At 39.9% G+C, this 15000-nt stretch overlaps 2 protein-coding genes across 2 annotated transcripts; both read right to left on the reverse strand.

Moving 5' to 3' along the window:
• Window positions 1–5301: 5301 nt before the first annotated feature.
• LOC137994817 (uncharacterized) lies at window positions 5302–8867 on the reverse strand. The gene is made up of 3 exons (XM_068840411.1): window positions 8711–8867; window positions 7208–8195; window positions 5302–6950 (listed from the first exon to the last, which is right to left on the reverse strand). Exons 2-3 carry the CDS (start codon window positions 7848–7850, stop codon window positions 5962–5964), a joined length of 1632 nt encoding a protein of 543 aa, XP_068696512.1. The 5' UTR covers window positions 7851–8195; window positions 8711–8867; the 3' UTR covers window positions 5302–5961.
• On the reverse strand, window positions 8687–12368 carry LOC137995799 (uncharacterized). Its single transcript, XM_068841286.1, has 4 exons — window positions 11579–12368; window positions 10722–10941; window positions 10117–10385; window positions 8687–9724 (listed from the first exon to the last, which is right to left on the reverse strand). Exons 2-4 carry the CDS (start codon window positions 10915–10917, stop codon window positions 8687–8689), a joined length of 1503 nt encoding a protein of 500 aa, XP_068697387.1. The 5' UTR covers window positions 10918–10941; window positions 11579–12368.
• Between the last annotated feature and the right edge of the window lie 2632 nt (window positions 12369–15000).

Raw genomic sequence — 15000 nt, forward strand, 5'->3', positions numbered from 1 at the left:
CTGCATTCAAACACCAATTATAATCAACCTTTGATGCATGCAAACAGCAACACTTTACATCAAAATGTGACTTGCACTGATAAACAAATTGCATGTGTCCTTGAAGAACATTTCGAGTTGTGAATTAAGTTGAATTTGACTTGAAATCGAAAACTTTATAATAAAATCACCTAGTTCGTTACTTTCAAAACAGACATGTATTAAAAGAAATAATACATATATATTTATCAAGCTTTTTGATAGTTATTGATGATGTTTAGTGGTCACCAATCATTGTATCTATAATGCACCAGTATGCATAGCAATAAATGTTTTGGTCATACTGTACCCAGTAAAACACATTGAACCTGTCTCAGAAGCAAGAGTAGTATAAAAAAACATATGTGACATTTTCAACTTGCTAAAGCAAATCAAAAAACAAGTTTGTGTATCTAAACATCCTAGAACAAGAAGAGCATTTGTTTCTCAATGTCTGTACACACTGTTTAGAACAAGTGAACATGCTCATTTCATTGATAGTCTCCTTTGCAGCTGGTTTGTAAACTGTGTGTTTGCAGCAATTTAAAGATCATTTCAAGTCTGTGCTGTGCACGTGCTCTTATTCATTTAAGGGGATGGCTCTTAACTATCAAACTGTTGCTATGGAGCCCTTCAAATAATCACTTCTCAATACCCTCTTACTCTACAGTTACCATTTTCTGTCAAACGTGTTCAGTTAATGAAAAATGATGGGATGGTTCCCATCCGATGAAAAAACCATGTATATCTTTGTTTCCTGTTTTTCACAGAAATGCACAGCAGAGGACTGGGACTAGTTGCACATGCACATTCTGATTGAAGTAATGTCAGCTTTCCATTCAAAAAGTTATTTCACAGAACCTCCCATGCAATCTTCTTGCAGGGTTCTTTGACTAGAAAGTTCCCTTAGCAACCATTGTCTTTCTGTAGTTACATGTCAGTGCCATCCCCCTTAATGTGTCTCAAAATGAAGCAGGTTGCAAGTAATTATTACTTATCTGTTTTGCTCTCATTGGAAGAGACAACTTTATAGGGGTAACAAGCATATGAAATGTTGTCAAGAATTTTAAATGTCTCAAAAATAACGTAACTAAAAACACTTTCTAATAAATAAATCTCAACTACAAAATATTAATAATGCAGCATGCAGGCATGGAAAGTTCCCTACCCTCATATCTTTGGAACCCAAACTTGTACAGAAACACTGTCTGACTATGTTATTACAACCAAAGAGGTTTTCAAGACTTTTTGAGTGAGAACCACATCATTTTGATATGTCGCGTGACCAGAACAGAACGAAGCCTAAAACTCAAGCAGTGTACATATCTGGATAAAGGAAACGCTACTGACGGTGAGTGATGGCCAAGGTCCAAAACTCTTCAAATTATTATTATTTTTTTCAAATTGCATTATTTTAATGCACACTTGGGGCCTAGGGTGAGTTGTGTATGCACAATAACAATTTTTGAAGTACACATTTCAGGTGCAAACATTATTTTAAATTACACAAGTCAGTCACTCTCAAATGTTTCACTAATACATATACAGTGGCAAGAAAGAAAACAAAAACCACAAAAATCCATTAGCAACAATGCTTAGTCTGTAGTGTAGAAGGACCCCACTTAATGTGGGTTCACGTCGTACAAATAGCAGTTGTTATGAATTCTCGGATTAAGCTCCGTGAACAGAGTCCACAAACAACGTAAGATCAAGCAAAGAAAGGTTTTAAAAAAACCACAAAAAACAGCGCGTGACCAAAAAATATATTTGGCAAAACTCCGAGGAAATCTCTTGAGCTTCTCAATCAGTACACTGAGGTAAACCCGAATTTTCCATAAAACAACATACTTTGCAAAAAGACTACCTAGGGTAACTTTGTTCAGCATACTCGGGTGACTGAGTGTGAGTATTGTCTATAATTAAGAGAGTTTTGATGTCACGCAAAAAGACAGCCAAGTTGGATTCGGTTTGTACATCGAACTATCACGTTTTCCGTTTTGTTTTTAATAGTGCTTGGTGAATATAAAATGTCTTGATTTTCCAACCTTTGTAAAGTCTTCGTTCAGATTTGTTCATTCCAATCATCACAAGCTGAATAAATACCATAACACATGTCCCATATTTAAATGTTTGTTCCATGAATTAGCCTTTTGTCGTTATGAAAACCTTATAATTTTCGCGACTTTTGTTGCTGTTCTCAACAGGGCGTTCGTACTTTATCCCCCAGGCATTTGTTGTGATAAAAATAAATGACGTCAAGACGCAAATGGCACTTCGTTCCCAGGTTATTATATCCTCATCTTTGTTGCCTGATCTAGGGGAAGAAAGTTCGAGTCAAATTATACTACTACTACCATTGATCCGTATTAAAAGTCAGAACGTCAGCACACCAAGCTTTAAAAAATTGTCAGGTATGGTGACAATGGACCCAATATTAAGCGAAATGCAGCTATTTACAAATGTCAAAATTTACAAAGAAATGTATGGCCATCCGTACGCTGCGTCCGCTTGAACAAAAATTGCATTCATAACTGCAAGGATCATAGCTTCATTTGAAACATTTTTTTGTAAATTTGGATGTATTTAAATGGCTGTATCTCAATCAAAATTAGCCTGATTAACGCAAAACTGTGTGCTCTTTCTGACTGTGGATAATAGTTGCTAATCCTACAATTTACATACTCCTACATAGAGGATAATGTGAAGTGCTAGATTTCTATCCCATATGAACCATGTGAACGTTAGCCCTATTGATGGAAATGGGCCCACATAGAGTGTAATGTGAAGTGCTAGATTTCAATCCCATATGAACCATGTGAGCGTTAGCCCTACTGATGGAAATGGAAATGGAAATGGAAATCTAGCACTTCACATTACCCTCTATTCAGTTAACTCTGTTTAAAATATAAGTGCTACACGGCCAACGTTTGTATAAACGTAACCTTTCCTTGTGCTTATACATGTTCATTGCCGTGACTTTAACATCTTCAGTTCCCACGGCCTGCTCCCGTCTGACCTTGTAGCTCAGTCGGTAGAGCGGCTGAGATCTAACCCAAAGGTCGTGGGTTCAATTCCCACCCTGGTCAGAGCTTTTCTCTGTCCTTGTGTGGGGCCATTTCTATCAGTAGGGCTAACGCTCACATGGTTCATATGGGATAGAAATCTAGCTCTTCACATTACCCTCTATTCAGTTATACTCCTACATAGTCCTCTCCGGTTTGAATTGCAGACGAGATCGCAGCCTGAGCACGAGCTTACATTGTTTAATTAAGACAACTAAATGGATGGAGCTTTACAATCATCGAAGCTATCATGGTACTGTCAATGATGTAATCGGCCATCACAACAATAACATTATTGAAAGTTGACCTTTTTAAAATGGCTGCTTAGACTTAAATACTGTTGATCAACACTTTTTAAAATGGGTGTTTGGTCTTTGGTGAGCACTGTTTGAAACGTTGCTTACATTGTACATATAGACAAACAGTACTCATTTGAAATAGTATTTATAGGGTAGTCCATTTTGGTAGTCCATGGACTGGGGATCAGTGTTTTGTCCAACACCGGAATTTATAGGAGGCTCGCATAGTCAGGTTAACTTTACAGTAGAATTGGCTAGTTTTTATTTCGTTTCCCAGACTAAATGCTGCTGAATTGCTCAATTCCCTTGATAGCAGTACTCATCCCTTATGGATGTAATGATGTCTACTGTCAGGGGCACCCAGAGACGGTTTTCTCTCAAGTGCTTTTAACACTCTTCTAAGTTCTTCAAAGTACTTTTAAAGCTTTTTAGGTTCATTTTAGGCCACGTTATAAATTTCTTTTCTGTTCTGTGTTATTCTAGGGGAGCTTGAAGGTTTTCAAATTTACGAAGCCATTTTTTGTATAGTTCACGAAAATCTCATTGTATTGTATTGAACCTTTCCAAAGTTCGTGGCTGGTGTATTTTGATACTCCTAACACATTTTTATCAATCTCGAAACAAAGCAAGAAGTGTTAACTTTTTCAGATCATGAAAGTTCTATTTGAAAATTCCCTAAAGAAAATCCTAGATGATTTACAGCCTATCAAACAGATACTTTAGCAAATCATTCCTTTAGATGCCCCTGTACTGTAGCTTGCAACATGATTTCCACACAGCCTAGTACATTAAGAGTCATACTCTGTAAGATTCGAGTAATATTAAAAGGTCGCGGCCACAGTACCTCACCGATTTGGCTGAAATTTTGCATGTAGTCTTGCTTTGGGGTCCTAACTACGAAATGGATGTTTCAAAGTTCTGGTACATTTTATTTTGGGAGTTCTGAACATGGCCGGTTTCTGTCGGTTCCGAAGGGGAGCCAATATGGCGGATCACACGACTTCTTATCATCCTCCCTTCCAGCTTACCATAATCTTTAACCAAAATCCATTAATATCGCCTTTAAGAGCTATCTTCCTACTCACGATCTGTGTGAAATAGGTCTTTGAAATAAAAAGTTTTGGTCATGTTCGAGTGAAAAGTTGTAGTGTACTTCCAGGATACTTTTGAGACACATAAATATACTGTAAATCGAAAGGCCGATGTCTCCCATGTTGTCGATTAACAGTGAACTATTTAACCTGGATGTAAAACTGTCATAGCAGATTTACCAGGAGAAATAAAAAAATGGGCAACTTCTTCAGCACGAGAGAAAAATATTAAACAAGTATGACCATTGTGCAAAGGAAAATATGTTAAGTTTAACATGATATTCGTGTCCAAATGTTAGCATATTTCCCTTCGAAACAGCCATTTGCTGACTTTACTACTTTATTTGTACTTGCAATATCCTTCGAGTGATTTATCGAAGAGGTTCTGCTTTCACTAATGTAAATAAACAAACCATTGAAACAAATCTTATTTAGAAGGGGAACGATCGAACCGCGCTCCTGTAAAAACTTCATATCTCAAATACGCCCGGTACGCGCTATCTTTAAGCTGGCGAAACTATATCCGTATTGAGGTAGCAAAACAGCGAAATATGTCTCGAGGTCATGTACAGTTGAATGTCTAAATTCTAATTCAATGCGTACGATGTCAATAATCTCGGCCTAAAGTAAACAAACACTCTCAATTAGGTACACTTACTTCTTTGTCGCGTATTGATTGAACGCAGTTCATGAATCTATCTACATTATTTGAGTTAGCTCAAGTCTTTACTCATCTTGTGCACATCGATAATTGTTCTGAAGCGCAATTGAAGTTTGGTGTTCATTTAGGTTGTAAAAAGACTTAACCCACCGGCACTACGGATTATCAACCAGCACTTGAAACGAACAACCAGAGGATAACATTATTTTATCATTGGGGGAGAGGAGAGGGGGGGTGGGGGGAGGGGGGTCGAGTGGTGTAATTTTCCGCAATGGACAGGAGGAGAGAAGTAAAACGAGCCAAAGAAAATTAACATTTCCTGACCCTAGCTTGCTGCTGTTGGGATCTTGGAATAAATGCTGAAAAAGCTTTCCTGAACTTACGGTCAAAAAATAACTTTTGCCAAAAACAACTTTTTCTCAGAAAATACATGACGGTCCCCAAAGATGACATGGTCCGTCTTTTATTAGTGTATTGCTGTCTCCCTAGGGAGCCCCGTCTATTTGATAGTGTTTTAAGCTGTGCCATGATGAAACCTGCATGGGCGCTGCACAAAAATTTAAAACTGCACTCTAGCGTTAAGGGTGTTGTAAGAAAATATAGTTTCTCGACCCTTACTGTGACAATGAAACACTGTATTAAAGAAACGTTTATACAGTAAAAACCTATGTACCACATAGCCCGTTCAGAGGGATGATCATGTGAATTCTTAAAGTTAGTACACCAGGAATCGGAAGACCGTCGTTGCAACCTCTCGCATAGCATAATCCTACTGGAAGTACGGACGGTTGGCGGTAAACTAAACAAGGTATGCGACACAATTGAAATGGTCAGCTGGCAGGTAGCGTGTCAAAACAAGAACAAGCTCGGACATGTTTCTCCAATATCTCCACATATGGTGCTTTTCGGCGTGGCAGTTGCTGTGATTTTGAACTCATCTCTGGTTCAAAGTGGCAACAAATGTCTCGTAAAACGGATACTGTAAGCTTACACAGCCTCCCTGTAGCAACAAGATCACAAAGATTGTAGCCATCAAAGGTGACTGGATGAATCGGTTGCGTTTGGTTTATCACTTCATTACGCCCGCTTGCCATGGCATCTTCAACTTCAGCTGCCACGAAATCATCTTCAACTTCAATCACTGTTTGATTCTTAGATTTTGCGCGGCGGGAAAAAAAGCCTTGAATCTGGTTGGCAGTCAGTAGTTCTTCAGGGGTAAACTGCCGCTGCCCATCGCTGCCCCTGGCCACTCTCATTTGTCGAGCTACTGTCACGGGGTCAAGTTTTCTCCCTGTCGTCTCACCGATTGTGAACTTTTCCTCGAGGAAACGCCTCTGCTTCTCACTGAAAGGTTTGGACGTTTTGGTTGATCTCAACGCCCAGCCCTTATCCAGTGCATTGTGTGGCGATGGTAACGAAGACTTTGCCGCCGCTGTTTCCGTAGTTGGCGTGAGGGCACTGTTTTCACCTAGGAGCTTTCTGCAGTACAGGACCTTCGCTGTATCAATAAGGGACTCTCTCTCAGCCTGAAACACACATTGACCGTAAAGCGTGTGGTTAACCATTGAACCAAAGCGTTGATAGGTTTTAATACAACCTTCGTTTGGGCAGGCAAACAATTTTTCCCTTCCGTTTTCAACTTTAGCACCTGATCTCTCGTTTTCGTCATCGTTATCGCTTCGCTCCTCTGCGAGGCTAGTGCTTTTTCCACTCTTGCATGATGACTGACATTTCTCAGTTGCCTTTCGTGGCTTCACTGGACGGAATCCACCATCGGAAAACACCACATCCGTTACAACAGTGATAGAACCATCAATACCTTAAAGGAAAAGAAAAGAGCCGTCAAAATTGGCTTTATCCCATTGGCTTATCGGTGGGATGTTAGTTCGATATAACCTGTATGCACCATTTACGGTTACTTTCCAATCATTGCACGAGTTATTTTTTCCAGCACCGTGAAAGAACAAAAGGTAACTTGCATTGTCTACATGTAGGGAGCTGTCCTGAGGTTTAGTGTCTTTTCATGTATACCAATCTCACGCTCTAGTCTCTACAATTAAAAGTTACGATTTTTACCTTCGAATTTAGACCACGGGAGTAGTTTTCCTTCACCAACTTGGTATGCCCTCCACACTTTTACCCCCTCACAGGAGAACTCAAAATTGTTCACTTTACTGATGCCTGGCCACGTAGCGTTAAGTTTGTCGCAAACTGGATCAGGCAGCAAAGCAATTCTAGCGCCAGAAATTCCTCCATGCGAGAGCAGTGCCTCCTGGAACTGCTCAGGGGTAACTACGTCATGACCTTCGTTTACGTAAGAGCGCACATGATTCTTCATTGTGGCAGCAAACCGGTCACATGGACCTTTGCCTCCTTGTGGGTCAGAAAAGTCCATGCGACGAATGGAAATCCCAGTTCGCTTGCTGATGTTCTTACAAGCCAGAACAGTATTGGCAGAATGATAACATCCAGCGTTATCTTGACGGAAAAATGCATTTTCTATTTCTGGGTTCTCCCTCTTTAATGTTGTGAGAACATGTTCCATGAGTGTCGTCACGCAGGCACTGTCTTGGGCACAACGTTTAACTATGTGGATGAATGCTTGTGTCTCAATCTCACCACTTTTCTTTCTTAAAGCGACTGTAATATGCCAGGAAATGCCTCTTTTTCCAAACCATTCGCCCTGTGACTCACGGTACAGCCGAGGGAGAAATTTCATTGCCCAGTCTTGGATGAGCAAGACGTTTGTTTCACTCAGGCAGTCGATTACATCGCTATGTGCTTTATCCTGGTTCACAACTCGCAGTTGATGAGCTTTCCAGCTCTCGATAGCTGTTACGGCTTCTTGGAACACGTGAAGTGCATCGTCTTTTTCGTTTTCTGATTCAAAGGGACTATTTAAAATTGCCGCCTGGATACCAGATAGCACAGTCTTCAGTTCTTCGCATCGCTCACAGAGAAGATCATGGGTGTGGTCGCAATTGCCTCGGAAACTTGAATCTGTGGGATCATTTAGGGCATATTTACTGCAGTGGTCTGGAACACGCGAGCTGGTGACGTTGACCTGATTGCAGAAAAACAACAAATTGCTATTTAAAAAAGCCCTCAGAGCCTGGACCTGTTAGTTTAAGGCTATTGGTTCAACACTTGCTCTGAGAACTGCTATTTTTTTTCCAGAGTAGATACGTTATTAGCTATCTTCACAAGATCTAACTCTTGGTACTGCAGCATATATGCTACGTCTGTTAGAAATTTACAGATGTATTCTTTTCGTTCGCGTTACATTAACCCAAAATTACAGTGTTCCATGCTAAGTGTACCATTTAGTCGGTGTTAACAGCGCACCAGAAGCAAGCATGCGTTTTGTATGCGATAACTAACATTCTACAACATAACGATCGCCTTAACGTTCACTACAAGTTAATTCTGACACTGTTTCCGCGGACATATGAAAGCGGACCCCAAGCTCCCTAATTGCCGGCGAAAGTGTTTTCAGGCTATTTACAGGAAAGAGCTTGGGGCCCCCACCTTACGAAGGGTCTGAATGCAAACCCCTCAGCATGTCATCACTGTCCTTACCTTAAAATCACTTTTAAGATAGCTCTTTCCTGACTTAAGCCCTCTTTGAAGATCCTGAGCAACATTTGATGGGATCCCAAAATCTATTAGCTTGTCCACCAACTTCAGCAAATCGTCGAAGGCCTTGCCTCCTTCTGAAATAAAGTAGTCAAGCCCTTGGAGGGATTTTCTTACTGATGCACTGCAAGCAGACAGGTGACGGCGAAGAGTACTCTTGCTGAGTGGAGTCGCTTCACCTTCTTGACAATATTGCAAATACTGGTCGATAATTCTCTCATTAACTGACACCCTAATGACGTTAGGGGTGTGAATTACCTCTCCAGAAGATAACTTCAAGAACCGTTCGCCAAATGGCAGGTCCTTTACAATGTAGGGACTAGTTATGAAGTTAACAAAATGATCCAACTGATTGATGTCAACTCTAGTGCGTACTCCAGCCTTTTGTACCACAGGAACTCCACATCCACACGTCAATCGATGCTTTCGTGCTTCACAGAACATATATTTCGTTAAACCTGGCAGAAATTTACGGATTTCTTCATAGGTGGTCAGGTCTGCTATGATAGAAAGTACTTGTCTTTTGATATTTCTGCTGGATGCTTTGTCGTATGTCTCCGCAAGAGCTTTGATATACTTCTCATTACTTCCGCTGGAAGCTTTCTTCTCATCAAATTCGAGTTTGGGGAGGTTAAAGACTTCGCACATCTTGTCTGAGGTTCTCAGTGCGTCCCACAAGTCCGCGGCATGACTCTGCGACAACGTTTTGAGAACAGCCACTACAACTTCACGAGTTTCAGCAATATATCGTCTCCTGGTACGCTCTGAAGCGGAAGATAAATCCATATCTACTTCACTGATTGCCGATAGGCCACAGCTCCCAAGGAAATCATTGAGTTTCATTTTTCTGTAGCTTTTGACATGTGACCTCAATGCGTCTGCCATCAAACTTTCTCGATGTAAAGCAGCACTGCTTTGCGGGGTTAAACTAATGTCTGTTTCCTCAAGGGACATAATCTGCAAATAACCAACAAGTGAAGATGTAGTATGTGGTGTCACATAGTAGGCACGCGATGATTGGTCAATTTTACTGACGGGCGGTATCTTACTGATGGTTAGGACCTCTCCCCAGGCGCTTAACTTGAATTGTTTTCCATGCACAAGCAACAAACAACCGTGGAAAAGCCGGAAATGACGTTATCAATATCCTCACTAGTGAGGGTATGGATCCTGGATGTAGTTTCGTAAGAATTTCATAAGTGGTGTATTTTCTAGTAAAACAACCGTGTCTAGCTATATAATCATATAATTTAGACGGTGTAAAAATATGTAATATTGCAAAATGATACAAATCTGAAATCTGAATTTAGTATGCAACCGGTGAAGATAAAGTATAGAAAGTGGCTTACTGTGCTTTGTTGGTCTTCACTTAATGGCTCTTCTAACCAGGAACTTTTCGCCAAGGCCTTTTCATCCATTTCTTGTTTGAAAGGAGACGTGTCATCAGCGAAAACACAAGGCTTCTCCGGGTCATACTCTTCATGTCCCGATTCTTCCTCTTCTCGGAATACATCTTTTTCTACCTCACCGTCAGACACCCGTTGGTTGTCGATTTCTTCTTCTTGTTTGGCAACTCCTGCCATGCTGCTAATTTTTTGTCTACACATAGGGCATATTGCTAGAAGTTTAATTTAAAAAAAAAAGTATTGATTTTGGCACTCAATTCTATTTAGTGTCATCGTTTTAATACGCGCCCCTATTCCAACGCTCTTCTGTATGCCGTTACTCGTTTCTATTGCAATACGCATCTCTATTTCACTTAAAGTATCAATTCCAATAAGCGGCCGTATACTAATAGAATTAATATAAACGACTTATTCCATCACGCGTCGTCATTCCAACAGCATGTTCTTCTGTCTCAGAGGTGCATCCGTTCAAATTGGCGCCCGTATTAGCGCCCTTGTGCATTAATTTACCCAACTTGATGAATCAACTTCAAAACAGAGGAACTTACGCAAGCCAACAGGAATAACTTTTCCGGTTTCAGAAAAAAAGGGTTTTCGCCTGAAACAAGTTAACTCCACGATTTCCTTTAGGTGGTTGTGCTGTGTAGCCACTAAATTCTCTGTGAATGGAACAGCGAGTCTTTCCGCATGTCCAACGTATCCCGTAGCTTTCCCGATGTCGAGGGCAGATAGTAATGTACTCATGCTCCGCAGTCAACTCAAATAGACCTGCGGAAAATATGTCGACAACAGGTTAAAAAATGGCGCAAAATTATCAGAATTTCAATCACAAAAACTTTGATAATAATTTATAAAATGTATTCCGTCTAGTCTATATTTAATCCCGTCCTTGCCCTAAATATGGAGTTATTTAAACCCATGTGCCAGAGAAGAGAGTCCAATATAACGTGTGTGCGTGCAAGCAGTAAAATATAGCACTCCATACAAGCCGTTGTTGCTGTCAAGATTTGCGAGGTTCTTTAACCAGATAAGGAATAAAGAACTGAGTAAGATAGAGATGGGAACAGAAAACGGTTGAAGAGGAAATTGGAAGACAAAGGACGAAACCAACCTTCGTCTTGAACGGTTGTTAATGATAACACCAGGAAGATGATAGGGCTACCAACATAACGGGTCTCCGGTTGGAGAACTGCCATGCGGGCAGGGCAGGCTCCTCCACGAGGAGCCAAGAGCTGAGGAAAGTGGATATAAATCACAGGCGCGCGGGTGTGTGTGGGTGGGTGTATGTGTGGGGGGAAGTCTCATTTAGAAGTGGCGTCGCTTTTACGAAAAATTTTATGCCTGATTGGTCTAGACCACTACCACAGTATGACAATACGTTTGATGTCTTCACCTTAAACGCTACCTTGAAGGCGATTTGAATATTGTCCCTGAGCCCTGATACCAAATTCTGCGATTTACATCCTCATGCCAGACGTCGAACACCGGCCCCCAACCTTTTCTCCCGGGCAATCCACAGGCAATCTTGAATTTACCCTGTTCCAGGCGTTTGAGAGGTCGCAAGCAGCTCGAAAACCGGTGAAAGAAAGAGGATAGCATAGGCCGAGAGAAGTCTGCCTCGTCTTCTCATACTCCTCTTGCCGTTTTCGCGCTGCTGATCTCTAACTATAAACCGGATGCCTGGCACAGGCTAAGGAATTAAATGTGGAAGCCTTGTCTCAAACACTCACATTTGTTATCAGTTAACATAAATAACTGGTAGTGTAACTTTTATGTTAACATCAAATACAAATACATTTGGCGAAATGCATAAGGTGCAATACCTGCTCTGGCGAAGATCAATTGCATCTCACTCTTGAGGGAGGAATCAATCACATTGAAACCCCTGAGATGTGGCTTTATGTCTTTTTTGCACTCTGCTAAAATGATACACTGTGTATCGGCCGATGAAGTTCCATGGCCACAAGAATCGCCAACAAACTTTGAAAATCCACATTTTGCCACAATAGACACGCTGAAAGTGTTGAAAGTCATATCGGATATACCTAAGTCTCCCAAAAGTGAAAATCATAAAGTGAATATCTTACAACACACCGAAATTGATTCAAGATTATTACGTAGAAGCTGCACAAAAGAGACAATGCAGTGAAGCTAACTTAACTGGGCAGTGAACAGGTTACATCCATCGCACACGAATTTCATTATCTTTTTCACTGTACATTCACCAGGAATTAAATTAAAAAGGAAACTCCATGGATTTGTCAATAACTCTGGAATAACTTAAGCAAAATACATCAAGATCGAATTATTAGCAAAACTTAGCTCAACTTGTATGTTATCAACTGTTCCTGCCTCGATCTGCAAACAAAATTTATTTTCCACGAAAAATGACAGGGTTGTTGGTTTCAGTCGTGGGAAAATGCCACCTTTGGGTAATTGAATTAGCATTGGCACTGGAAATCGAGAATCACGGTTAACTTTGCGCTGATCGCGAGTGATTTTTCCGTGTTCATCATCTGCGGAAGGAAAAACATTTATCCGAATAGAGCGCGAATGAAAAACCGCACAGACCTAAATCTTGCTGAGGTTGTTTATATATCAATCATCTATCATATCCCAGATTCTTGACTTAATTTATTGAATGGTTGCGATTTTTATTTTCGATGGCGTGACAGCGGAAACCAGCAATAACTGTTATACAGGCCGTTAACAGTTGCGCACTGGTCACACGTTTTTAATCTTTTTTTCTCCCTTGCTAAAGAAGTTGCCCATTTTTTTATTTCTCCTGTCAAACCTGCTATAACAGCTCTACGTCCAGGTTAAACAGTAAGCTGTCAATCGACATAACATGGGAGATATCGGCCTTTCGATTTGCATTAAATTTAGATGTCTCAAAAGTATCCTGGAAGTATACTACAACTTTTCGCTCGTTCATGACCAAATCTTTTTATTTCAGAGAAGAATTCGACATAGAACGTGAGTACAAAGATAGCCCTTACAAGCGGTTTTAATGGCTTTTGGTAAAAGATTATGGTGAGCTGGACGGAGTGATGACAAGAAGTCCTTTGATCCGCCATATTGGCTACCCTTCGCAGCCGACCAAAACTGGCCATGTTTAGAACTCCCAAAGTAAAATTTATCAGAACTTTCAAATATCCATTTCGTAGTAAGGACTCCAAACAAAGACTACATGCAAAATTTCAGCCAGATCGGTGAGGTACCGTGGCCGACCCTAACTCGAATCTTACAGAGTATGCCTCTTAATTATGCAGACAAGTTACTGGTGGTCCTGGGATGTACATGTCAAAAAATATGGGATTTGCTCCTTCTTACAATTAATCCTTTTATCTTAAGTAATTTTTTCCCAATTAATCAACACACCCATCAATAAAGATACTTAATAGGGGAACTAAATTAGCCAAACTAATTAAAGTTGCAAGCCATTAAGGACTGTGTAGTATAATTTTTTTCCAAATACAAACAAAAAAAGAAAAATCAAAGGCCAGTAAAAACGAATAGTTTACAATTGTTTCGTGAGGTTTCTGTGATATGCAGAATGATCAAGGTAGAGGTTACAGTTATAAACAGGAAATAGAGAAAAAAACCATGAGTTTATATGCTTGTGCTCTCCATTATTCTGGGTTACTTTTACTTACTTGTGTGAGAAATGTTGGAAACTTCACCAACCAGTAAAGTTTGTTACCATAATTGTTTGTAATCTCGCAATCTGATTGGCTAATCATGCAATGTAATAGCCAATCAGGAAAGCTCATTTTGGAAAATAAACCAATCATATTGTAACAAAGTTATAGACAACGCTTGCTCTCTCTTCGTGTCATGATTTTGGTAACACTCTGAAATAGAGACTTTCTTTGAAGTTGAATATTGTGGTAAAAAACCAATTGAAAGTGGTCCACCATTGTCTCTACTCTTATTGACAATGATGTTTGTCATCACAGTGGTCAAAATTTGTTCTGGACTCAGTCAGCTGGGCATCATAAGTCCACAACATTTTGACCACTGCAATGACTAATATAGTTGTTGGTAAGGGTACAGACAACGTTGAACCACTTTTGATTTGTTCAGTTTTTTATATAACACACTTTGTGCTAGTTTTCCTTGTCTGTCAATTGTAATATTAGTCATCTACACTTAATAAGGGAATTACAAGAGTGATTAAAGAATTCACCAAGTCAGAAGTTGCAGACTTTAATGGCACAATATTATGAGCGGAAGGAGATTTACAGTGCAAAACAAGGGAATCATCTTACAAGGCACTCACATTTAATTTCCTGTTTTTAGGACAAAAGGGAGTAAAAATCAAAACTACTTAAGCTCACATGTACTGCATTTCTGACAACCTACTGATAAGATATGAAATATACCAGTATTCATGGCACAAAAGGCTATTGTATTTAATTTTTGGTGTCTTTCTGAAAACACTGTATCCAAACTTGAAAAAATATGGCCAGTTCTTTGAACTTTCAATTCATTTCTATGGCCTCTTTCGTTGGCCACGAACTACAACAATTAGTTTCAGTGCACGTTAATGGTCATTGGCAACAAAACCACAGCATTATTTTGTGGTTTTCATTGCTCCAAGGACTTCTTTTAGTGTTTTGAAGTTTGATTGAAAGAGTGTGACACTGCCCCTTTTAGCTGAATATGAAAACATATTATTAACCCTTGCCTAATCAAAAATCCCATTAGAATCAGACTGTCAAGAAAAAAGAAAAAAAGCAGGCTCAAATCAAGTAGGCTCGAAAGGGTTTTCAGCTGATTTTGAATCTTTACTTGTTTATATCTTTGCTTCCGTACAATGATTTT

Source organism: Montipora foliosa, chromosome 3, assembly GCF_036669935.1.
Source record: "Montipora foliosa isolate CH-2021 chromosome 3, ASM3666993v2, whole genome shotgun sequence".
Lineage (NCBI taxonomy): Eukaryota > Metazoa > Cnidaria > Anthozoa > Scleractinia > Acroporidae > Montipora > Montipora foliosa.